Source organism: Hakea prostrata, chromosome 1 (assembly GCF_041222555.1).
Source record: "Hakea prostrata isolate BN-2017 chromosome 1, UWA_Hpros_2, whole genome shotgun sequence".
NCBI classification, from domain to species: Eukaryota; Viridiplantae; Streptophyta; class Magnoliopsida; order Proteales; family Proteaceae; genus Hakea; species Hakea prostrata.
Window position 1 is genome coordinate 16918936 of NC_142600.1, and position 26722 is coordinate 16945657.

General features: G+C 37.0%; 1 protein-coding gene across 3 annotated transcripts; it reads left to right on the top strand.

The window, feature by feature from the left end:
* The first annotated feature begins 2048 nt into the window (after positions 1 to 2048).
* Positions 2049 to 26722, top strand: LOC149027921 (potassium channel tetramerization domain-containing protein / pentapeptide repeat-containing protein). 3 transcript variants are annotated; one of them, XM_089167092.1, is made up of 11 exons: positions 2055 to 2220; positions 2773 to 2882; positions 6702 to 6836; positions 9445 to 9600; positions 10320 to 10403; positions 10628 to 10674; positions 12512 to 12585; positions 13367 to 13425; positions 13955 to 14014; positions 20900 to 20980; positions 26387 to 26718. In XM_089167092.1, exons 1-11 carry the CDS (start codon positions 2181 to 2183, stop codon positions 26438 to 26440), a joined length of 900 nt encoding a protein of 299 aa, XP_089023218.1. In that variant the 5' UTR covers positions 2055 to 2180; the 3' UTR covers positions 26441 to 26718. The 3 variants fall into 3 exon arrangements, with proteins under 3 accessions (XP_089023226.1, XP_089023222.1, XP_089023218.1); XM_089167100.1 differs by lacking the exon at positions 6702 to 6836 and having other exon boundaries at positions 2049 to 2220; positions 26387 to 26722; XM_089167096.1 differs by lacking the exon at positions 12512 to 12585 and having other exon boundaries at positions 2054 to 2220; positions 10628 to 10670; positions 26387 to 26719.

Sequence of the window (26722 nt, forward strand, 5' to 3'; positions counted from 1 at the left end):
ACTATATAATACAATTACAAATAAATTATTAAAAATACATTGAGATAAAGCATAGAGGCGAAAACTATACGATTAGATTTGTTACCATTTAAAACTTTTATGTAGGGGAGAAATTGTAGGAGAAAAGATAGGTTTGAAGTGTATAAACTAAATATGGGGAAAAGAGTCAATTTTCATAAAATTAAATAGAAAGAAATTCAATTGTTATGCTTAGATCTGTCAAAATCAATGGCTAAAATTCTTAATGTCCAACTAATAAAAAAAAAAATCTTAAAGGAATAAAAAATTTAGGAAAAACTTTGGGGATTCTTGGGAAGGAGAGGGGGGCAAATATTTTATTTCACATATAGAAAGAGAAAATTAAGGTAAAAATAAAGGGAAAATGGAAACTTTTAAAAAAATTAAGGGGGCCATGGCCCACCTCAACCCTATAGGCACGTTTGGCAATGGGCTAAGGAACAGTTTTTTGTGTTCTTTCATTCTTAGAATGCCGAAGAATGCCAAAAAACATTTGGTAAAATGGATTGTTCTTTCATTTTCAGGAACGAACTGGTCCAAGTTTTGTGCTCAATAAGGCTTTTGCAAAACAACTTTGATTTGTGTTTGTCATTCTCAAAAACAAAAAATACATCAAAATTACTTCAAAGAGGGACATTCAACTCAAACTTCATTCACACGCAAATTCTAACCCCTTCCTGCCTTCATAAGATTTTTGTTTTTTTAAAAAGCCTCAATCTTCTCACACGTTTTCAACACAAAATTTACCAAAACGTTCAAAATTGTGTACACACCACCGTTGTTTGATAAAAATGCTAAAAAATGATTATCGTAAAGAATATCATTCTCATAAAAGACCATTGCCAAACATGCACTTAGTAGCTCCGACTCTGACTGACCTCGAGGATGCACTCAAGTGCGCATAAATTGGTCAAAAATGGACCTCAAAAAAAAAAACAATATGTTCTAAACTTACTGTTGCCCCATTGTACTGTATTTTAATTACTAAAAGGACCCTATTTTTTATGAAATTACTGTTACCCCCTCAGTTATAACAACGTTAAGAAACTATTATAGTTGAATGTTCAATGTCTATTTTGTCTTTCTAAATTTAAAGTCAAAATACAATACTATCATCATTTATAAAAATCCATATTAAGTACCAATTTTAGAGTTTTATTCTTATTATTTAGATTACCAAAAAAATATTATCTAAATAATTTTTTCTGCTAAGAAAAGGAACTTTCTAAATTAGATAATAAATAAATAAAAATAGAAATGTGAACTTCTTCAAATTGATAACATAAAATTAGAAACTAAATAACAAAAATTAAAAAGCAACACTAAGTTTAAAAGTAAATAAAAATGCTAAAAAAATAAGGAGGTATCTAATTAGGATTAATTTTTTCCTAATTACTAAGGCAATTATGTAATTTAGTATAAAGTATAACTAAGTAGAAAAAAATCTTAGGTATTTTGAAAATTTTAAATAAATAAAAATTGATACATCATCACTTAACTAACATAGTTTAATAGAATGGGATAACAGTAATTAAAGTTTCTTTAAAAAAAAAAAAAACAGTAATAACAAGTGAAGTTTATGTTGACTTAGTAATTTAAAAAAGTATTGAAGATAAAATAATATTTAAGCTATAGTATAAGCAAAAGTAATTATGCCAAAAAATTACCGAGGGGTTTGATCATTGAGGCTGCTTTTGTTTGCTGGAACAAAGGTGGGGTGAGAAAAAAGAGAAGGAAAATTATTGAAAAAACAAACTTTTCTTTTAAATTTTTAAAGTGTAGGTTGTTTGGTTGCTTGGAGTAGAAAAATTAGAAGTTTCCACCATGAGCCTTTTCAAAATTTTACAAAATGTTAGGGACTTCGTGAGAACATGTGAAAAAATAAAAAGTAAGACCCACAATTAACATTTTTTCACAAAACCTGTTATTTTCTTTTCGTTCTCTTCCATCCCACTACACGTGAGGTCTACATATTATTTTCCATTTTTTTTTTCTTACTCTACCTTTGCAAACAAATGAGCCTGTTGGATATGGAGTTTACCGAGAAAAAAGAAAAATGGTATATGTAACGTGGACAATTTAATTAACCTCTTTTACGTTGCATCTTATTCGATCTACTGTATTGCGCCACTGTTCTTCGCTGGCCGCGAAGAACTGCGACGATGAGCTCTGGTTCTGATTCCTTCGTTCGTCTGAATATTGGTAACTTCGAATAATTTTTTTTTTTCCATCTCCTTTATGGTTGATCGGTTTTTGTTTCGGCGTGATGCTGGTCTTCCGTTAGGTTTGAGATGGATTGGTTTCCCGGATGTTGAAACCTTTACTCTGGATTTGACATGCAAGAGTTGCGTTGTTTTACCTTCCCCTTCATAATTTTCAAGATTTATAATCTTTAACTCTTGGTCTAGTGGCTCTGAAAGAACTGAATAATCTTGATTTTATGTTTAAATAATTATAATTTTTTTCTTTGGGAATTCCTCGGGAGAAAAATTTGAAGTCCTTCTACTGGTAGTGTATTGCATGGTCAATTCCCCCGCACGCCCTGCACTTTTGTTCTTTTTGGAATTTCCTTTATGTTGTTAGTTTTCTCTACATTGTCATAGAAATAAGTTTATATTTAGTTGGGAGAAGTTGAAAGTACTAATATAGTGGAGACCGTTATTTTTGATTTCGATTGCATGTCATAGCTAGCTGTTGTCTTCCCTAATTATTTTGGTGTTTATCCATTCAATTTATTGACATGGATTTTTATAGGAGGCAAGAAATTCTGCACAACAGTTGACACATTGACTCATCGTGAACCTGATTCAATGCTTGCAGCAATGTTCAGTGGCCGCCATACAGTTTGTCCAGACCCTGAAAAGGTACTTCTTGTTGTCTTGGTTGTTGTGGCATGGTATCGTACAAGAACACATCATTATTAGAAACTGTGATTTTGTGTAATACTAGAGATAACAGAATTAACATCATTCCAGATTAATAGAAATTTGGGAAAGTTTGTTGATCTACGTTTCCAACTTCCAAATAGATACTCTGGTTCACAATTACATGAGTGTTTATGTAATTTTCATGTGCAAGACTCATCAACAATTTACACTGGCCTTAGAAACTCAGATATGTGACAGCATGTGGCTGTAGGAATGGGGTGACAGTGTATTGTGAATAAAAACAACACTGTTAGGTTGTTACTGGATATGGTGACTTATCCAGTGGAAAAGAATCAGGGGTAGGTAAGGCTGTATGTCACAAGAACCATGTTGATCATCGTGAATCTGTAGGTACCTGTTAGGTTTTCTCACAGGAAAGTCCACACCATAAATCCAAGATGGATTCTCTAAGAGAACACAACAGAAGTAGAGAAATGGATTGAGAGTGAGTATCAGATTTCAACTAAGGTTTTAGGGGCATTGAGGTACCCATATATAGGCCTATTCCCATCCACAGAATGAGTAGAATAATGGGGCATATTAAGTGGCCACCTCATACTCAAACCTTAACAGGTCTAGACCCATGGCCAGCCTCTTAGTGGGTGCCAGGTCGTGTTGTCATTAGTCAAATCACATAGGTACATTCTTAATGTTTATGAAAGGGGTCATAAATTCCATTAACTGAATGCTGTCTCAATTCAATAAGGCTAGTCATTGGTATGCAATCAATAATGATATTCCTAGTATCTGACTTATTTGAACTTTGTTGGTAGTGTACCCTTATCCTTCCATCTTGATCCCCTAATGGTGGAATAAACTTCAGTTCAAAACTGACAGGAGACTCACATGGTGCAAGCTTTGGTTTTCCTTGATCTACTTGTAGTTTACATGCATACCACTTCTATTTATGGTGAAGTCCACCTTGTCCTGGGAATTGCATCTACTGCTTTGGCCTAAGTTTTTCATAAAATTAGATTTTAGCTTTAAAAAAGATGTTCTTATAGAATTATGCAGTTTTGAGATTTAGTGTTCCCATGAATGTTCCATCTCGAAAGATGAAGAGTCAAGTAGAGTTTGAGACACACATTGAAATTTGAATCCCTGTTGAACTAGTCCAACTATGAAACTATTGGGATTAGGTTATGAATGAGAGAAGGTGTCAAGCACCATGGTCCACTCAATTAAATCTGTCATCCTTACTATTTATTGTTTAATAACAATTTCTAAAAGCTATGCAACATAAAATGGAGAAAAGGCTAGAAGGGATGATGATTAAACTTACCTTGGTTGAATGCATTGTGAAAGCAAAGTTAGAAAACACTTGATGCAAAGCTCTAAGCGTATTTTTATGGTACGATAGAATAACGCTTTATAGTAAAAAGAAAGCCAAAATGAGAAATTATCTTGAAACTGAAGGTAAAATAGTGAACAAAAACCCTGTTGGTGAGCTAAAAGTGCTGAACTTACTGGCCTTATGTTGCCCATGGATCAAAGAGGTTCAACTAGGGGCCAAGTTTCTGGGATCTCAACTTAAAAAGTTAGGGTTTAGGGTTTTAAGATTCTGTGCTTATTGATTGGTATACATAAGAACATAGGTTATGGTGGTTGGATAGTTTTGGAGAAATTTCGAGTAATGGGGGTGCATGGATGGATGGGACAGGCTCTTGAGATACAGGTGAAAAATTATTGGAATATGTGAAATTTGGTGAGAACTCAGATAATGATGATATATGGGGATGATCCCTAAAGTTTGGGACTGTTCTAATGGTCAGATTGGTGTAGAGCTGACTTTGAAATTTAGGTATTTTGGGAGTGTGGAAATAGAAACATTAGAAGATTAGAAAAATAAAAATTGGGGTTGGGGGTAATTCAACTTACTTTTGTTGAAGATATTATTGAACATCAGATTGAATGATAAAAGATATTATGGAAAGAGAAAATGAAAATATAAGAAATTAAATAAGAAGGGTGCGGGGAAAGAGAGTCACACAGCCATGACATGCTATGCCATTGTTCTTCATGGGTAGCAATAAACAAAAATCCAAATTCAATTCATCAAGTCATGGTTCAACGAAAGCAATTATATATTTATAATTTTATATCCATATCTATAGCCACATTGGCTGAATAGTTTTAAACTCAAACTAGGACTTAAAATTAGAAACTAACTCATATGCTAAGAAAAGTTCCTAAATCCTTAACTATTTGGTAACGTTAACTCACTATGAAAATGGAAATAAGACAGGAAATGGACTTACAATTGGACTTATACCAAATTAATGAACCCAAAAATCCCGTTTTCCTACTTTTACTCATATTTTAGCCCATCAAATTGGCCAATTACAAAGTAAATGTATGGAATCCAAGGCCAAATGGATATGTGATCTAGTCCTAGACTATTCCCAAGGAAAGAAGCCCAAGTTGGTGACGACTCTGTATCATGAATAGCAGCGAGTTACTTGTGATCTTGATGCTACATCTCCGAAAAAAGAAAAACCAATGGAGCTGTGGTTTACGGAGAAGTTTGTTGTCTTAGAAAGCTGAAAACTGCAGTATGATGGAGATGTTCACAGCTCGGGCTGCATGCCATGCATGTTGTTGAAGTTGCTCTTCCTAAAGAGCTTACTTTCTGCAATCAAAGATATTTTTCACTGAGTTCTTTGATAACTGACTTAATAGGGATTCATATCTTAAACCACTTTTTATTTTGTTCTATTTTAAATGGTTTGTTCCTGTTCTGATTTTTCATGCATTCTCCACTTAGGGTGATTTTGCAATTCTACGATTTCCTTCTTGGTGAATTATTTGTCTTACTAAATCCTTTAGCTGGTATAACATGCTCAACTTGTTGGATGATTATTTTGCCAACACTTGACATTTTTTTTCCTTGGTGCAATATCCACTGCTTTTGCCTATTTCATATGCTGTTTTGTATGCCTTGATTTTCATGCTTCAATCTTGAATGTATTTTCTTCAATGATTAGAACACCAATAACTCATCCTTATAACGGCAAATTGGGGCTGGCTAAAGGGGTTCTTCCCCAAATTGCAAGTATTCTCTTAGAATGGTTGAAGTCAAAATGCAAAATTTCATTACAAATAATATGCATATGTATCTTCCCCACTCCCCCTTGTGTGAATGTTATTTGTTGTCTATTACTAGGGTTGCAACAGGGCCTGGCTGGGGCCGGGCTTTTGCAATCCCAAGCCCAACCCTATATATTCTAATCTAAGCCCATTCCCGCCCTGACGCTAATTTAGGGCCAATGATTATTGTCCTTGACCCTAAGCCCTACAGGGCCAAGCCAAGCCCATTCCCACCTTAATTGGCCCTATCCCTAGCCTTGGCTTTGATTGGCCCTATCCTTGTCCCTATTCCTAATTCATTGAGTCAAGCATCATGGACAAAATTAGGGTCAAGATTAGGGCCAAAATCAGGGGCTAGTCAGGGCAAAAAATCAGGGATGGGTCGGGACAAGCCCTGCGGGCCAAAGAGTTATCCCAGGCCCACCCTTGGCCCTAACCCCTCCCCCAGGGCCAAAATCTTGAGCTCAAGTCCTATTCGGGCTCAGGGCAGGCTTAGGCTGGGTCAGGGCCGTCAGGGCCAAACTTGCACCCCTATCTAGTACTTGAATTAGTTTTTATGAATTATGTGCAAGTGCATCTCCTTTTTTTCTTTTCACCCACTAAGAATGTTATTTGCTGTGAGGTACTTGAAATCAACCTTTACTCTTTGATCATACTGAATTCTTGCAGGGGTTTATCTTTGTTGATAGGGACGGGAAGCATTTTCGGCATATCCTTAATTGGTTGAGGGATGGTGTTATCCCCACACTAAAAGATTCAGAATATTCAGAGCTTCTTCGTGAGGCAGAATACTATCAACTACTTGTAAAATCCTTATCTTTGTAGGTGGTTAATAACTATTAGTTGATTCATTCTAGATAAACTACTGGCGATCATTTGCTGACAATTTATTGCCTCTTAACTGATGGGGGATTTCTAGTGCTTCTAAAGATACATTGAGATGCATTAGAACATTGCTTGTTGTTCAGGTTTCCATTGAACTCAATTGCTTTGTTATCAAAGGTTTTTTATTGATTACTTTCTGATTCTCCTCAACCAATGAGCAGACAACAAAGATCTCTTTTTATTTTGGGACATGCAAGGAGCATACTTATTTTTAGATATGTAATTATATTTTGATGAGATCTTTGTTAGCTTTTTGCATTATTAGTGCGTTTATTTATCTTGATTCTAGAGTAGGGGCGGAACCAGGATTCAACATTTGGGGGGGGGGCGAAGAATGAAAGTCCAGATAACCTTCCCATTAGGGAAGCACTAATGCTTTTTCACCATACATATTGTGTGAGCCCTTATGAGACCCACTGGGGGTCCCACCTCTGAGTTATTTTATTATATTAAAAAAAATGACACATGACTTCAACCCTAAAAAGTTAGATGCAAACCAACATTTTTTTGGTAGGAGATGCAAACCAAGTTACATTTTTTTTTGTAGGAGATGCGAACCAATGGTAGTTAGTTACCTTACTGACTATAGATATTTTATTCACAATATAAAATCAAATAACAGAAATTGCAGAAGAAATAAATAAACAGAGAGTATAAAATCAAATAAAAATAATAACAAAAAAAATGAGAAAAAGAGAAAAGATAAATAAATTGAGAAAGAGAAAGAGTACCCAATTGTGGAGAAGATTATTTTCCAAATTTTCCTTAACCACGCTTATAGAAATGGAAGAGAATAAATAGGAAAAAAAGAGAGGAGAGGGCAGAGAATAAATAGGGATTGAGGAGTTAGTTTCTAATTAGAAATGAAATTTTGAATATCATAAGATTTTTTTTCAAAAAATTCCTTAACCCACATTATAGAAGGAGAAGAGAATAAATAGGAAGAAAAGATGAGAGAGAAGAGAGGGGAGAATAAATGGGATTGAGGAGTTAGTTTTTAATTAGGAATGACACTTATACCCATTATTTTATCTTTAAAAATTGTTCTCAATATTGAGGGGGAGCCAAATAGTGACATTTCACACGTGGGAAGAGAAAAAACTGGAAAAATTAAAGACTTTAATCAAAATTTTCAAAAAAAGGGGCCCCTTCTGGCCCCAGTGTAGGTCTGCCTCTGTTCTAGAGGACCTTGTTTTGACAACCACTTAGGCTCAAACAGAACATAGTTTAATGCTATTCTTATGTACGTATTATAGTCGTCACGACGACTCAGATGGAGGGCCACTGAAGTGCTTAGGCGATAAGGTGCTCAAGTGTTAATTATTCTCCTTTTTTAACATTATTTTGCTATGAGATATTTATTATATCATAAAAAATTCATGTTAAACCTCACCCTATTGTGGGGAAGCAATTACATCAATCCAAGTTATGGTAACATTAATGAAAGCATTTAAACAGAGCATAAAATCAATCTGAAATGCAAAATTTGAGTAATTTTCAATTTAAACAGGCAAAAAATCTTTGAAACAAGTCTTAACTCGAGAGTCAAATTAAGTGTCAAAATCTCTCTTTCTCTTAGAGTTAGTTGCCCTACCGCTAAATTCTTCTAGAACATCTTAATTCGTCATTGACATCTTCCTTTTCTTCCATATCTCTTTCATTTGTTGATTCTTCAACTACAGTCTTTCCTGATCCCTCTACTACAATGTGTATAGCAGGAACTGGCTCTAGAGGTTGATGCTTGAGCTCCCATGGTTAGTTGCAACTCCAAACGGATGTAGGTGCCGTGATTACTCTACGGTGACTGCCCCATGTGAGATCTTCCAGGGGATAGACTGAATCTTCCATCGGGGTAGCCAACCATCCACTCACTACTCCAGTGCAACTCATTCAGCACTAGTGAATCAAAATATCCACTCCACTTGTGCTAGATCATTCAACTATTGATGTTCCAACCTATTCTTCTTCTTGGTTTGAATCTCATTTCGTTTATAAGAAAAAAACCACTTCACTTCATCCATCCGTAAAACCAATAGCAAAATTGGAAGCCCAAAATTATGAAGGCAAAAGTTTAGGCAGACCACCTGTGTGCTGTAAGTAGTGCCCTCTGTTTTTATCTTTCTCTTCCTCCCTTTGATTTGAAATGAATTCCTCTCTCTCCTGCGGATGGCAGTGCATTTCCAAAATGTTTGATATTGCCATTTGCCGAGTTTAGAACTCTACATTTCGTGAGCTTTTGGTTGCAAAGTCCAAATTAACATTTGGATGTGTGTGAGACATTGAATTTAATTAGTCAGGTTCCCTTGTATGGATTGCTTTGAGTCTTTGATACTGCAGACCATTCAAGAATTGGAACATCTTTTGACCTGCTCATAGTGGGAATGAAATTGTTTTTTATTGGAAACAAATTTTTGCCTTCTTGCAAGAAAAGATTACTTTTGGTTCTCTATTTGTTTGGCCACTGTCATCTTTTTTATTAGCTCTTCTTATTTATTTATTTATTTTTGGGTGGGTTACTTATACTCAGGGATTTGTTGAGGGAGTCCATGCAGTTTTAAATAGGACGAAAGATGACGAAGACAATGTGACTGAATTGACTCGCACAGATATCATCAAATGTATACAATCTGAGAGAGTCAGATTTAGAGGGGTGAATCTGTCTGGCCTTGATCTCTCTAAACTGGTAAGATCTTCTGGTTCTGGGTGCTTTAGTTTATTTCAGTGCAAACACTTACTGCATATATGACATTTTTTGGTTTGTATGAGTATATGTATAAAATGTTTTCTGGACATTTACCTTGTATTCTCCGTAGCAAATGCCGACTTCTTGGACTCTTTAGTTGCAGTAACCTTTCAGTTCACTGTAGAAGATTAATAGAAAATGCTACACAAATTTGATATCATGATTTTCTTTATGGCTTTCATTCACACAGATGCACACATGCATATACATATATATATTGAAAAATCTGTCATCTAGTTCAATTTTTCATTAGAGAGAGGTGAAGATGAATTATTATTATATATATTTTTTCGCTTGTGTGTATCACTGAATTATTGATGACTATCTTAGGCTTTTCTGCATTTTAGAACCAGCTTAACAGTGGAGGTGCTCCCTTTTTCTTCTGCAGTTAGGTTTCTGTTGATATGATTTCTAAAATATACTTGAATACCTCCTTGATTATGGTGCTATGGATATAAAATTCTATCAGTGTCTCTCCACCATGTCATGAGAAAAAAAATGGGGATGAGAGGCATAATTGGAAACATTTGTCATGCTGTTTAGTATGGTTCTTGATTTCTGCAACTTAGTCATTTTTTGATATTGCAAAGTTCCAAATTCCATTGTTAATTTTCAGAAAAGAATCTCTCTCTGATTCTTTGTGGTTTGAAACATGCTAGGATCTGTCATTTGTTGACTTCAGCTTCGCATGCCTTCGGAAAGCCTTCTTCTCACATGCAAATCTTCAATCTGCAAAATTCCGGGTATTAGTAGTTTGTTTCTGTGAGTTACATTTTGGTCACAAGCGCAGTCTCAGTATACTGCGAGTGGCTGCTGCTAGTCTCATGGATTTTGTATTCTGGCTCTCATATCATATATTAATTTGGGGGTACTGGTGCCTGGAAAAAAATATTTTTTCCATGGATACGTAGGTGTCTTTTTCACTACTGCTAGTTTTAGATCTAATATTTGTTTATGCCCTTCACAGGATGTCGAGGCTGAGGGTTCCAATTTCCACAATGCAATTCTGCGTGAGTAAGTTTTTTTTTTTTTTGGTTAAAAGAATGATCTGCTAGATTTTGTTTGGTAAATGTGCAAATTACTGCCTCTATAACCTTGTACCATCAACTGTCTAATTGATTCAGGGTATAAAAGAGTTAGTGTTTTTCTACTTCCCATTCGAGTACTTCATAAAAAGCCGACCAACCAAAGATAAATTTGTGTTTCTTCTCGTATATAACAAGATAGTAAACACATGTTATTGTTAATTGGTAATTGACAAGTACCTCCCCCTTAGTTTGCAGAATGGCCCAACCTGCCCTCTTAATATGCATATGACACCCAAAGATCTTGCCAATCTAATCTACTCTTTGAAATTTTCTGTTGTGTGATCACTTGAGCATTTAACTTTTTAAACCCCAGAATTGTCCCATCCTTGACCCCATTGTGGTGAATGGAAAGAAATACCTCTCCTTCACTCAACCCTAACCTTATAGAGGTGGGTGAAGAAATACCTTTTTGCAAAACAAATTATTCATTCCCTACTGCACCTTTGCCCACCATCACCCCTGCCTCTCCCCCTATGCCCCAAAAAGATAAAGATGACTGCTGTGACAACATCGTTAGTTACCAAGGATTTTCTCGTACCCCCCTATGAGCTCATTGGGGACATTATTGGTTGACTCAACCACCATGACAACTTTGTAGACCAGTGCTGGGCCTCGGCCATATGTCATCTCAGTTGCCAGTGGTGCTAAAGCTACACATGCTGAATCCTTTCATCTTTTCTGAATTTCTTTCCTTTTCCTTTATCTGAAAACAGCCCATTGGATAAGATGAAGATTCACGAGGATTCGGAATGCGAAAACTCAAATTCAAGCTTTAAAATCTTAAAACCTAGAAAGTAGGCCCACCATAAAGGTATAGGGATCTACCATGATAGATGAAGGTTCATCTCCCCCCTTCCTTTATTCACCTATTGGCTGCTGGTCTTCAAGAATTGGCTTCGTACTCACCCTTCCCACTATTGAAATAAGACATAACGTACCTTATTTCAAAATTATCTTCAATCTTAACATCATGAGTGGCCCTGACCTGAACTTCCCATTACTGCCTTTCTTTTTGTCTATAGGAATCAAGGGCAAGCCATTTGGAAGGACAAAAATTAGCTTTTATGTAGATGAACACGATAGAAGTTGAAAGTTATACATGAAATACCTTGAAATAGAAAATGAACTCAGATATCTGTATGCAAATCCAAGTCCATGATGGCTAAAAGAGCTGTGAATAGTCAGGAAGGTCCCCAAGTAGCCTGCAGCAATGGAATGATGAGAATAGAAAGAGAGGTTTTAAGACTTTTAACCTGTTTCCTGCAGGTTGCTACGTGGATCAATAGTCCACTGACTCTGCACCACCACATGGTGTTGTGCAGCTTCTCAAGCAGCCAAGCCTGAGCTCACACCCCTATAGGTGCTGCCGCCTGTCTCCATTCTGGCATCATTGTTAAGGGGTGGTGGGAGGGTTGGTAGAACCATTGGAAAAGTTAGAGATGAGGAAGGTGGTATTTCTTCTTACGCCAATATGAGGTTAGGGATGTGGGCATTTTGGGTTTTGAATGAAGATACAAATGCCAAGGTGATCATTTAATGGAAACTTCACAGATGGATTTGATTGGCAAAACCTTTGAAAACCAGGGGAATTTAGTGTCATATGCATCTTAAGAGGAGGACTTGGGTCATTTTGTACACTAAGAGGGTGGGGGGTTACTGTCAATTGCCCCTGCTTTTTTCCCCTGTTGCAGAACAAATGGTTTGTTTATAATGAGGTTTGTACTTTCTATCATGTGTTAATGCTTCTGTCTTACCTAGGGAAGATGTGAATTTATGAGTGCAAACCTTCGTGGTGCTGTATTAACTGGTGCAAATCTTCAGAGTGCAAATCTACAGGGTAAATAACTTTACTGGTCTATTTCCTTGAGATGACTTCACTTAGCTCAAGTATTAATTTTTTTTCCTCCCAATTTTAAAGATTTAGATGTAATTTTGGTTTATTGATAGCGATTAAGGAATATTAAAGAATGCTGGGTCTTCCCTATGAAGCAAGATTATCTGTGACTGGAATATTAAAAGCAATAATAGAAAACAAAAGCATTTGGAATATAATTGAAAAACAGTAGAATCTTACCTACTTCTAGGATAATTTGAAACTGGTCCTAATCAAATTGCTTGTCATTTTGTTGTTGCTCTAATTTCTTTTTTGGGTCACAAACTAGAACTTCACAAATTTCTGAAAGAATATAAATCACAACAGAGTGAACCAAATATTTACCATATAAATGTAGACATGGATAAAGAAGGGAAAATAAGAGTATAAAAGCTTCTATATGTAGATTAATATTGCTAATTAAAGTCTGACAGTTCTTCTTGAAGGTGGATCTGTTAACTCTAGTGGTCTCTCCTTCCATGTCTGCTGTAGTGTTTGAGCTCCTAATCCTCTCCTGTGGTCTGGTGCATACACTACTCAGAAGCTTTGCTCTCCCATTTTCCTAGCCTAGAAGTGTTTCGTGTTCTGAAATAAGATTTGTAATATTGGGGTTAGAAGCCTGGCTATAATCATATGGCCAACATCCATTTTATGAAGTCAAATGTTAGGATAAAAACAATTCCTATTTATTTTTCTCTCTTGTTCTCTCACTGGACCTTGCCTGGTTGTCTTTTTTGTCATACAGATGCCACTTTGATAGACTGTAGCTTCTCTTTGGCAGATCTCCGCTCAGCACACCTTCAGGTTGAGCATCTCTATGCTTGTATCATTGTGTCTCTCATCTATGTAACTATTTATTCCCCCTATGGCTTTATGAAATTTATTCCTAGGCAAAGTTGGTATCAACCCTTTGAAGAGAGAGGATTGGTCGGGATTTTTGCTTACTTGCATTTATATTACTTTTCTCTAGGGTTCAAGTAAAAAACTTATAAATTTAGTTCACAAACACTGAGTGGCGCTGTTCCAGTCAGCATAATCCTTTATTACCTAGTTTTATGCTGGCTGATCCCAATACAGGTCAGCTGACCCACCTTTTCTTGATACTTTAGTGCTTGGTTGAGATACAAGACTGGAAAGTGTGAACAGAGCGAAAAGTGTTTGCAGTGAGAATAGAATGTACAGAGTAATCTATCATCTTAATTTTCAGGCCACTAGTATTGCCATCTTAATTATGTTCAGTCACATCATGGTTCTTTATTTTCTGTGAAATATCTTTCTGTAATTGTGGACTATCCCTTTCCATTTAAGTTCCCATTGTATCTCCATTTTGCAGACTGCTGATCTTACCAATGCCAACTTAGAAGGAGCAAATTTAGAAGGAGCCAATTTAAAGGTGAGTTTTTCTGTGTAGGATTAATTATATGCATCCTCTGCTAAATGCTAGTCTGTTAATGATTTCATAGTTGCAAGGACTTGCATGGTGAGTGTAGAGCAAGTCTAGGTAAATCTGGACATGGTGGGATGTAACTTTAATGACTGAGAAGGTACTCTCCAATCTACTAGAGCTACTGATATGCAATGGTCGCTTGCTAGTGTGTAAGTCAAGATGTGATATTATTTGAAAGATTAAAAAAGAAAAAAAATTGTGAATTCGGGTCATGATGATTTGATTTAGCGGTGAGCTTCCCAGGAGAGCTCATTAGAAATGAATAAATGGTTAACTTTTGCTTCACACACAACATGGACGTACTCTCAGTCCAGTTGCTTAGATCTAAAATGCCAGACTAGCATGTTTGCACAGTCCAGTTGTTTAAAAAAAAAAGGGCCTGTTTCATTTGACAGCTTATCGTTTGTGGTCGTCGCTGTTATATAGTTACTTCCCTGGTGCATTTGCATGGTGAAAGAGGGTAATTTGATATTTCTTATGTTCCAGGAAGTAGCTTAGTTGGTGTTCTTATGTCTAGCATTTGCAGTTCTGCACTATCGTTGGTACCTCTTTAGCAGACAGTATCTGGTTCGTGGATGGTTTAGCATCTCTGTTCTTGTTTCTTAGATCTTCTGTTATAATTAGTTGCATTTGTAACCCCCCCCCCCCCCCCCTGCCTTTTTTAATAATAGAAGGAGCCTCTCACCTATTGATTTGTTTATATAAAAGTATTATTTATTGGTAGGTGAAAGGTTCTTTGGGCATTCCACCTTATTGTGTCACATGTGGATGATGTGTAATCCTGACTGGAATGAATTAGACATGTTTAGATTTTACAGATGTCAGATTCTGGAGTGTAATTCAATTGCTTGCCCTCCAATGTAGTGGTATGTGGTTTTGATACTCCATGTACTTTGCCACTTGGCCAGCTTATTGGTTGAAACTTGATAGGTTGCCCTGAGCACTAATTTGGGCTACATTTGACCTGCTACGTAGCAGCAGATATTTTGATCATACTAGAAAGCCATCCTTGGTGGGCTTTACAGGAAGCCGGACCACCATTAATTGGTATAGCTGAAAGTTTTACCCTCTTTTTTCCTTTTTTTTCTTGGTGGGATTGGGATTTGCTGTAGGTTACATCTTGTACATGAAGAACAAATGGCATTAGTTCTCAGAGTCTAAATTCTTGTAATTTCAAATCCTCAGAAGGGTTTATAAGTAAAAACAAGCGAAAAATTCCCTAAAAAAAGGAAATAGAGCAGTTTATGCCTCAACAAAATTAAAATTAGAACATTAGAATGGTACTTTATCATCCTCTCCAGATGCTGCAATGGCAAAACCTTGTGTACTGGGTATGCCCTTCAGTAGAATCTTCTGAATCTACTGACAAATGACAGATCAGACATGGGAGGATGTGCGCAATATAAACAGAATCATGCATTATACCATGGCTAACTCATCTATGAGGGAAAATATATAATCATTAGGTTTTTCCATAAAGTTTATGAAATATTGGGGTTTGTTGATTGAATATGTTGATTAGGCTTCTAGTACAATGAGTTTAATAAACAAGAGTACTTAATGGAAAAAAAACTAACTAGATTATGACTTGGGTATTGAAGAAAGGGTACTTTGAACCATAGAAAAAAATTCAAGGGAAACTCGAGTTTCGACCAGGTGAAAATGGAAAACCTATGTGGGAAACTGGGAAATTTCGAGGAAACTTAGGACTTTTTCATGCAAGTTTCGATAGGTTTTAGGGTGGGACTATGCATTTAAGCAAATTAGAGTATGAACTATAAAGAACACATTAGCGCATGCATTTTGCTAAAAAAAATCAATGTAGATATGTCATTCAATATACATAACATCAATATAGAGTTGTCCAAGAAGTACTATAAACTTAACTACTTAAGTATATAACATTCAATATACAACTTCTAAGTTCAAAAACATCAAATACGAAGTAACTAACAATAAAAGGAAAGGGTAATTTTCATCTGGACCCCCTGAGGTTTGATCTATGTCATTTTTAGTCCAAAGAAATGGATACTTTGCATCTGCCTCCCCTGAGGTATCCAATAAGGTTAATTAAGGTCAAATCGTGCTTTTTATGACCAAAATACCCTTATATCTATTATCCCGTAAGATTTGCATCATATCATCACAATTAAATCCAACGGTGAGAATAAAAAAAGGTATTTACATCTTATAAACTTATGAATTATTAATCTTTGAATATAAAAAAATTATTAAATCTTTTAACCCTAAATGTTTCAGCTTCCTTAACTCCCATCCCCACCACTACCGCCACTGTCACCGCCACCTCCAAAGCCCAGGATTAAGGACAAATTGTGTTAATTGTGCTACACGTCCTGTTTTCTAAAAGAAGATATATTATTGTGAATGAATCTACTACAATGTAGACTATAGCAATGTCAGGATTAAGCCGGAACTAGTGTTTCTTCTCTTTGAATTCACGTTGCTCACTACTTTCAATGTTTCCTCTTTTCCTCCTCCTGGGCTTGGTAGTTGGGACGGCGGCGCTGGCAGTGGCGGTGGTAGTAGTGGTGGTGGTGTATAATCTGCTTCCTGGGCTTTGGAGGTGGCGGTGGCGGTAGTGGTGGGGATGGGAGTTAAGGAAGCTGAAACATTTAGGGTTTAAAGATTTAATAATTTTTTTACATTCAAAGATTAATAATTCATAAATTTATAAGATGTAAATACCTTTTTTTATTCTCACCGTTGGATTTAATTGTGATGATATGATGCAAATCTTACGGAATAATAGATATAAGGGTATTTTGGTCATAAAAAGCACAATTTGTCCTTAATTAACCTTATTGGATACCTTAGGGGAGGCAGATGCAAAGTATCCATTTCTTTGGACTAAAAAATGACATAGATCAAACCTCAGGGGGTCCAGATGAAAATTACCCTAAAAGGAAAGTACAACTTAGTGCCAAGAGGAGTGCCTCGGTAGATTCATCTCGTGAGCTGAGTAGTAAACTGACGATAAAAGAAAAGTACAATTAAGTGCCAAGAGGAGTGCCTCAGTAGATCCATCCTGTGAGCTGAGTAGCACTGTGCATATAATATCTTCTCCTCCAACCAATGAACATAGACATCCTATGACATTTTATGTCTATGGTTGTCAAGGTAATTAGCAATTACAGCTTTATATGTTTGGTCATCAACATGCCTAAGATAACCAGTTTGAGGGATTACACCACAATTTGGTAAGGAAGTCTTGATGGAGGGGAAACATGAAAGAAAAACAAATAAAAATTTTGGGAAAACTTCGAAACTTGTAGGAAAAAGTCATAGGTTTCCACAAAATTTCTCAAGTTTCCCATGAAATTTGGGAATTTTTTTCTTCTCATGAACCAGCTGGGTTGAACCAGGTTTCGACGGTTTTGATGAAACTTGGGATTTTTTTTGGTCACCTAAAGTTTCATTTCAAGGTTCTGAAAGTGCAAAATTTCGTTTTGTTTTGATCGAATTTTATACAGTGCTTTGAAATAGGGTTGAGAGTTTTAATTTTCAGATGGAATTAGTTGGAATATAGAATAACATAAACAATACAGAATTCGCTCAAAAAGGTAACGATTTGGCAAAAATTCTATTATAAAGAACAAAATTTCTCAAAATCTGGCTTTGACATTGGTTATGACGTATCATTTGATTATGGGCTTACGCTGGGCATTTGGGATGTTGTGAGTGATGGATTTTTTGGATGATTAAGGAATTTGGTGGTAGTGTTAGAGATGGGGGCACTTTAGTCTCTCAATTTCTAGAATCTTATGTTAAGCTTCTTCTTCTTCTTCTTGCTTTCTTTCTTTTTTCTTTTTTCTTTTTTTTATTTTATAGCTCCTTTTATCTGTTAGTTATTCCTCTGATGTAGTCTTAGGTTGAACCAGAATTTTCTGTGAACAGGCACTCCGAAAGGGTCAAAACTGGTTGTGGGGTCTACTTGAAGTTAAAGTCATAAGGTCAGATGGTATGACTATGATCAGTAAGTGATGGGAGCCTGTCAGTAAGGTTTGGTCTCATGGATAAGGTTTTGAGTGATGAATTGGGAGATTCAGCAAAGTTTTGTTCTTCTAGGTCTTTTTTTTTTTTTTTTTTTTTTTGGTGTTGTTTGGGGGGGGGGGAATTGAATGACAAAATTCTAGGATTTCAGCTGGTTACAATGCAATCACACTTGAATGGTTTTGATAGGAGAATGTCAGGAGTATGTAATGAAAATATGACGAGGTTTGGGTTGCTGGATTAGAATTTGGGATTTATGGAATTAGTAGGGTTTAGGACTTTTGCTGGTTAGATATGACTAGCTTGGGTCAGAGGTCAAGGGACTGGAGGGGCTGTGTCTTCAGAATATCTAAGGGTTTTGATTGGTTGTCGTTTGTGCAATTGGCTTGTCGGTTGGCTTAGTTACACTACTTGAGCTTGTAGCTAAAAATCATCAACACGGCTTTCCTCTTCCTCCACCTGCACTTGCTGTCAGTGCTTCCAATTTTTTCAATTTCATTCTCCCAAAGTTAGAAGGAATAACAGAGGAAAAACGCTGACCAGTGAACAAAATTTACTAAGACGCATTCTTTTTCTTGGGGGGACCATGCCCCTAGGAGAAAGATGTGATCGCCTTTCACTTGGCAGCACCCCTTTGAAGGCTGGAGGGGTAGGATCTCTTTCTGCGTCTACTGGTGCTAATTCAGATTCTTTTTTATAAAAGAGTTTGGTTTGGCGTCTGTGACTTATTTCATTGATTCATAAATTGAGTGCTTCAGCTTCATACATGGGATTCAGAAAATCCTTGTAAGCGCACCCATTGACCATTGCCCTTGATTTCAGTGGGAACTCTCTCTGTTAAGGACATAGGCAGCAATCAGTGAAGGATCTCCCCATAAACTGATAGGAAGATTAGCTTGTGCCATCATTGACCTATTGATGTAAGAGGGGCTGTGCGCAGCTATGCAAACAGGTTTAAAGGCGGTATACTTGGTTCCTGAGGCTGTGGTCAACGAGAACGTATGACCAGTGACCTACAAACTGGAAAAGCAGCTATTACTACCAATACCACATTAAACCAAAACCAGATGAACTCTAGGTGCACCTTTGATTGAATTCAGTGATGAATGAGATGAAGATGAAGAGAAGATCTCCCAACTGATTGGAGACCCGGGACCTGGCAATTATGATATCTTTCTAGTGGAAGATTGGAAGTTCTCTTGAGAGTTGAGACTGATTGGATGTCCCATTACCATAGACACCTGGATTCCTCCACATGGCAGGCCAAAAGGTTAACAGGACAACAAGCAAAGAGCTATGCTTTCATTCATTTGTTGAGATTGAAATTAAGCGACAAACCAAGCAACGTAAAAGCGTGCTAGGTGATCTACTTGCACCCTTGCTACTTTGGTCATAGATTAGCTCCCAAACCTGTTACTAAGATGTGTTAGCATACCTTGGCGTGGTAGTGCTTGCTGTGGCTCAAAGAGTAGAGTACATTTATGGAACCCTTCAGTCTGTACTTCTTGCCTTGCTAATCCTTTTCTCATTCATCAGCTAGCTGTCTTGTTTGGAGGCCTACTCTCTTAGCAACCAGTCCACCGGTGCTCTGCCTGAGCTGTTAAGTGCTTTGACGGATGAGAAGGATGAATATCAAGCTCTACTTAAAAGCTGTACCTGGCCTTTGATACCTTGTCATCCTTCTATGAATGTTCGTGGCTGTAGTTGGGATATAAAACAATGAAGTGATGGTTCCATTGTACGATATAAAGCATGCTTGGTTGCTGCCAACCTTTGTGAAAGGAATGACCCTAACTTATATAAATAAGAAAGGGGCACCAGTTCCAGAAGGACAATGCATTAATTAATGACATTGACCAGAGGCAGATGTTGCTTGAAGACTAAATATCACATATATTGAATGATAAATGAACATCGATCCATTTTCTTGAGAAGTACAAGTTGATCACTGAAAGAAGTGAGTCGCCTGGAAAAAGAGAGGATGAGGGTGGTCTACAATGAGCTCGAACGCAAGGAGAGATTGGTCTAAGATCAGGTGATATATGATATAGGGAGATATGCAATACATCTAATGTTGATAAGAGAGGAGGTTGATTAACTATTCACCAAAATACACTGCAGGGTAGAAAGAAGAGTAGACTTCTCAATCTAATCTAAAATACTTCTGAGATAAAGACATCCAAAGATCTTCTGGAAGGGAATTGAAACAGAAGGGTGATATCTTTAAGGATTCTCGGCAAAAGCTCAATGAAAGGAAGCAAACCAATTAGCAAAAGAGGGCCAGACTGTCTCAGGTGGCCCCTGTGTAGGTTTTTGGGTCTAGGCTAGAGGACGGTTGGATTAACTTAAAGACAAGATGAGAGTCATCTAGTGAGACACATAAGTTTTGTCTATCATCTTTTTAGCCTTATCTATTGAGATGGAACTATAATTGCACATATAGGGTTGTAATTATGGTTGGCATAACCTTAAATTGTGCAAAACATCTTTTGATTCAATTTCTATGCCTTGTCACTGCTTTCAATAAAGATCTTTTGTACCTTTTATCATAGTTGACATTTGACAATATCTAGTCAGCATTTTTTTTGGCATGCCTCATTGCTCTCATGCTGCTCATCCATGTATGTATGTTGGTTCTAGATTACTAGCTCCTTTACTCATGAATCCATTTCTTGATGTTGTAATGTGGCAGTCAATCATGGCTGGCTCGTGTTTCTTATAAAAATTGTACAATTTATTTCAAATGGTGCATTTTGTATTCAGCTTCTGATCTTATTTTAGAGTAATGCATTAATTTCTTCTTTACTCTGGAACCCAAAGGGAGCGAAGTTGACTGGTGCTAATATGGAAGGTGCAAATCTTCAGAGGGCTTACTTAAGGCATGTTGATCTACGTGATACTGTAAGTATTGTTCTTTTTTTTTTTTTTTTTTTTTTTTTTTTGGGGTGGTTTCTTCCAATCTCTGGCAGTTTTCAACTTTGTGATTCTTTTCTGGTCCATTCATTGTCAACACCCCTGGAGTGGATAGCTACTGAAAAAACAGAAGCCCTTTGTTTTCATTGAGGGAAATTATTTAGTTAAATGGGGAGCTGTTTTACCATTCCCATATGCATAATTCTTTATATCATTTCCTCAATTACTAATGTGGCAAATCAGTTGTGGCCCAAATTTTTTTGTTGCGTTGACCACATTATCTAACTTTAATTTAAACATTTTTAGCTATGAGATTGAACATTTTAGCTTTGATTAAAAAAAATAAATTAAAAAAACAACAATATTTGAGAAGCTGGGGAATTGAGTTCAATGAGAACCACTAGGCGCACAGTGTATTAATTCCCAGTTATGGTGAACCATGTGGTTGAGTTACGCAATGAAATTTGAAAGGTGGTAACCACCACTCAAATGGTCAGACTGCCAATTATCAATCCACGTGATCAAACGATTTTGCCTGACTTTGATTGAAGACAGTTAAGGGGCATTATTTGTGAGTGGTTGATTGGAACTAGGATTTTTCTTCAAAGAAAGATAGCAATCGGTTGTATTCTGGACTTTGAAGCAGTGTCTGCTAGTAGTAAGCACAACCAAATTAATTACTAGTCAATCTAATCTGCCACCAAGTTGACGGTCGCAAATTTCTTGCAGATTTTACAGTGTATCCAAGGGTACCTTGTTTTGTGTGGAGAAAGGGGACAGGTGTGGCAAGGGTAGGGTTTTTGTAGGTAAAGTCTGCATTAGATCCATTGAGAGGCTCATTGAATATCCTATTTTGGAGCAGTTTCATATACTAAATGGGTACAAAATTATCCATTTCAAAGTGAATTGAGTTGAAGATGCTACCCCAAAAAGCAATAAATAGATTCAGAAAATTGTGGGCCATACGGTCAAGCTGGATAAGGAAACTGAATGTGATCTATTTCAGACAGCTCCACTATCCGGTGGCTGCTCTAATTGGTCAGTTATACACGTATCTTGAATATGCCTCAAATTGGAAGAGGTTGATTAAAGAGGGAGAAGTTAATTTACCACCCTATGTGGAAGTTTGAATATTGGTGCAACTGATTGCTCTACCAATCAGAAATGATAGTAGGTTCCAACAAATTCAACATTCAAACAATGAATGGATTTCTCCAAAAAATTAGAAAGGGTCATATGTTGCAACTAATTCAAAATCCATACGATGAGTGGATTGCTTATCAGATCAGAATTGGTGTTAGGTTGCCAAAAAAAAAAAAAAAAAAAGATCTTTTTAAGTTGTCATCATTACCCACCCACCCAAACCCCCCCCCCCAACCAAAAAAAATAAAATAAAGGTGGTAATTGCAGTGCGTGAATCAGCTAGCCAACAAGGCTATCAAAGAGATCTCAGCCCAAAGGCTTGAATATGTTGGTAATTTGTAGGTGGGATCTCTCTTTCTTGGCCAAAAGACTTTGGCTAATATGTCAGTAATCTGTAGGTCAGACGAGATCTAAGCAAAAATAGTATTAGGTTACACCATAATCAAAATTCAAAAAGGATATTAGGTCAGTACTGCCCCTCAAGGTGGAGAGTGCATTGCACGAAATCATGAACCAGCTTGTAGATAAGACTCTGGAAGAGATCTCAGCCCAAAGGTTAGCTGAGCATGTCAGCATTTTTGTTGGTGAGATCAGATGCAAATAGTCTTGATGATGTTAAGTTGTATCCTTACGCAAATGGGACATACGTTGATATCAATTTGTTGAAATTTTATGAAAAACAGGATTGAAAACAATGTGGAGTGCATCTTCATTATCACATATTCACATTATAGAGGGGCTGAGTGATGTGGCCTGTAGATGTAATAGAAGATAACGGAGCTACATGAGTTTTCATTTTGCAAAAGCCATAGATCTGTATTCAGATTTAGCTGAAGAGTAGGAAGCTCTCTATTGCTTTTTAAACTTCTGTATCGTCGGACTAGTTTCAAGAAAAATTTAGTACCCAGTGATGCCAAAAAGCTTTGGGGGAAAAATTTCCCAGAAATAGGAACCATAAGCATGAGAGCGTGAGGAATGAAACTCTCATGTTCTAGTTTTTCATATACTTGATAGTTGATAGTCGTGATGAGAGGCAGTCCTAGCACATGTTGGGAGCACACCTAACTAGGAAGACAGATAGCAGCACAAGGCTGTTGTAGGTAAAATGACAGATCCCTTGAAGACTCTCAAAGTATCTAGAACAAACTGATTCTGTTTCTTTCTATTTCTCTGTTACTCTGGACAATTAGCAATGTAAAACTGGAATGACAATGAAGAAAATATGAGAATAGTAGCAATCTAAACCAGAATAACAATGGAAAAAAGTATTCATCCAAAAAAAAACAATGGAAGGGGGGGGGGGGCAAGAACGTGAGAGATATTGGTCAGAGATTGCACAGAGCTTAAGGACAGTCTTTCCCCCATAGCTAGCGATTGCGGTCCACAACTCCAGATTATAAAGTTAACAGATTGAAAAAGAGAAGAAGAAGAACAGTTTTTGGTGTTCAATCTGAGATGAAGACCTGAGGTTCCATCATATCTGCTTGCTTTGTCCCTTCATACAACTTGCTGATTCATCTAAGTAGGTTTGGGCTAGGTTACTGTGCTTCTACCACCTCTCGGCAAAGTAGGTTGATATTGCGTTCAATTCTTGTCTCTGACAAAAGGCTACCAATGTCATATCCAAGGATGTCAAGGCGACAAAACGTGGTGAGGTAATAGAGGGCAATGTAAACCAAGGTGACACCAAGCAAGGCAAAAAGGCGTTGCCTAGGCAGCTAAGTGACACCAGGTTGCCTTGACCCAAAAAACAGCCAGGATGCCTAGGCGATGCTTGGGCGACACCTTAACCTTCCTTGGTCACATCTGCTGATTTATTTGAAACTGCACCTGCTACTACTGCTGATAATAAGATTTCTAGTTTATTACTGCTCATGGTTTCTGATTTATTTGATGCCTCTGGTACTCTTACTGGTATTGATTCGTGAAGTACCTGCTACCTATTGGTTTCAATTGCTGAAATCCCAACTCTCTGGGTTCTGTTGCTATCAATTTGTTGCCATGGTACAGATTTTGCAGTCTGAGTCAATAGCATTACTGTTGAACAAATCTCTTTGATGTTGCTGACTGTTCTCAGATACTGCTGCACTCTCAATTTTCTGATTGTTTTGATTGGAAACCTGCTATTGTTTTGTTGCTTACTGCCTTGTTTTTGTTCCCCCTTGTCTTTCCTTCTTCCATTTGCCTTTATTTTTCTGAAAATCTTGTTCCATTACTTTTGTGATGATGATGATATGCTGAAAGAGGATATGATGATTTCTTCAACTTAAATCATGATCTTGGTCATTGAACTTGAAGAAACAGTGTTTGTTGAAGCCAAATCTTTCCTGTGGTTATCTCCTCTTTCCCTAGGTTCTTGCAATTCACAAAACCTTTTTTTTCCAGTCTTTCTGGTATAACCTAGTAGCTTGGTCCCTAATTAAAAATTAGGTGGGATGCTATTAAGAATATGAACTTGGGATGCTATTAAGAATATGAACTTTGACCCATCACAAGTTTCCCTTTGCCATCACCCAGGCTTGCTTAAGCCTTCTCTGTCTGGTATCCCGAGTCCTTTATGCCAGCGGATCCTGTTGAAGCACCTCAATGTCATCATCATCATAATCACCAACTGTACTGGTGTCAAGGCTCCCTCATACTCCGTGATATCCTGAAAGACAACTCTCCCTGCCTCTGATGCAGCTGCTTTAGAGCACAAGGAACCGATTCCTTTCCCCATCTCTTGTTTCTTTGTGAGATTCAGCTGGTTGGCCGAACCTACTGGAACTGCCTCCTTTCTGCCTGTCCTGGAATCAGCAGACACGTAAAACTATTGGTGTCATTAGTCATCCTTGTTGATTGATGTCTGTAATCTGTAGCACTGCCTCCCGAAACTCCACTTCCCGTTTGCATTTCGGCCTTCTTCTGTCTTCCTTAAAGAGCTTAGCAACGGGGATTTTTGTTCACGTCTACGCGGATAGATTATCTATCCGCGCAGGCACTGGATTGTGACACGTGTATTTAAAAGAATCCGACGGTGTGAACAAATTTAGTGTTTAAGAATCTTTTAAATTTACAAACAGACGTCCTTGGTGAGAGTGAATTCACAAGTAAGACCAAAATTTGGGGAAAACGAAAAGGCAATTCTGATAGAGTTAAACCTTAACCCTCTCTTCCTTCTATGTTAGCCAGTCCATTTTCTTCAAAGCTGAACCCCTAGTTGGATGATTTTGCCTTCCTTGTCGCCACCATAGTTCGATTGATCTCTTTCTTCTTCATCAATCCATCCACCTGCTGCAGTTTTGAGGTTCTGCTACTCTATACGAGTCAAACAAAGAACCCATCCTCTTTGAAGGGAGAAAAATCCCCACAATCTTCACACCGCATTGGAATGATTCCTGAAACTTAGTTCCCACATAATGAGAACCCATAAGTTTTTAACTTTTTACTGGTTCAAAACAAAGATCGGTGAGTGAGGAGTCATAAAATTACTGAATTGAGCACCATGAGGCAAATAAATTTGATGTTAATGCTATCACTCTCTCTCTTACTCTCTTCACTTGGTTTTGATGTTTTGGAATCTATTCATTCAAATCTGTGAGGAGCAGTAGAACACGCTGATGACACAATATCCAAAATTTTCATTGTAATCTTAGTTTTCTTCACTTTATTTTTCACACAGCAAACCCTTATCCATCCCAATTGCCTTTCATAAAGAAAAAAGGAAAAACAGAGAAGTTTGTATTTCAAGAATGGACAAGAAATCTCCACTTCGCTTCCGTTTCCAATGTCTCTTCTGTCTTCGAAATAAATTGGTCTCATTTTGTAAATTTAGAATTTTTAGGGTTGATAAATATAATTTTTAAAACTTAAAGTTTTGGGTGCTAATCTTAACCGTTGAAAGTTTGGGTTAACAAGTGTCGCGTGTCCACCTCTACACGGATGATATCCGCGCAGGCGTGAACAAAAATCCTAGCAATGGTCGGGTAGCTCACAAGAAACCTTGCTACATTTAGTCATCTCCCTGTATTCATCAGCCAGATGCCACTAAATCTATTGTCTTTCTTGAATTTGTTTTCTTGCTACAATAGTTACACTTGACTTTTTTTCTTATCATTTCCTATATATGCAATTATTATCTCGCCTGTTTCATATCATTTTACAATGTCAATATATGTATTTTGTCCAAAATGCCCCTTTGCCCTTTTCACATTTTTTAGTGATAAAAATTATTCTGGAATCTCAATCCTATTTTGTGTTTGTTATACCCAGCATTTGGTGGGTGCAAAGCTTGGTGGTGCAAATTTGCTTGGAGCAATCAGGTGAGGTATGGGGAAGCCCTGTAGATTAAATTTCATACGAGATCACCAGTTGTATGTGTATCTTGATATTTGTTCTTAGATCATTTGTTCCTTCTGTATGTGGCACTTAGACGTATAAATACAGGAAAAAGAGGATTATAGTTGAAATTGGGGATTATGAGATATGGAATCAATGTGAGCATAGAGAAACTACTCAATTCCTTTACTCGTAAGAAGTTCATTCCTTTGTTTAATGATATGGAAGTTAACATTCCCTCTGACTGTACGCTTACGTTGATGACCATGA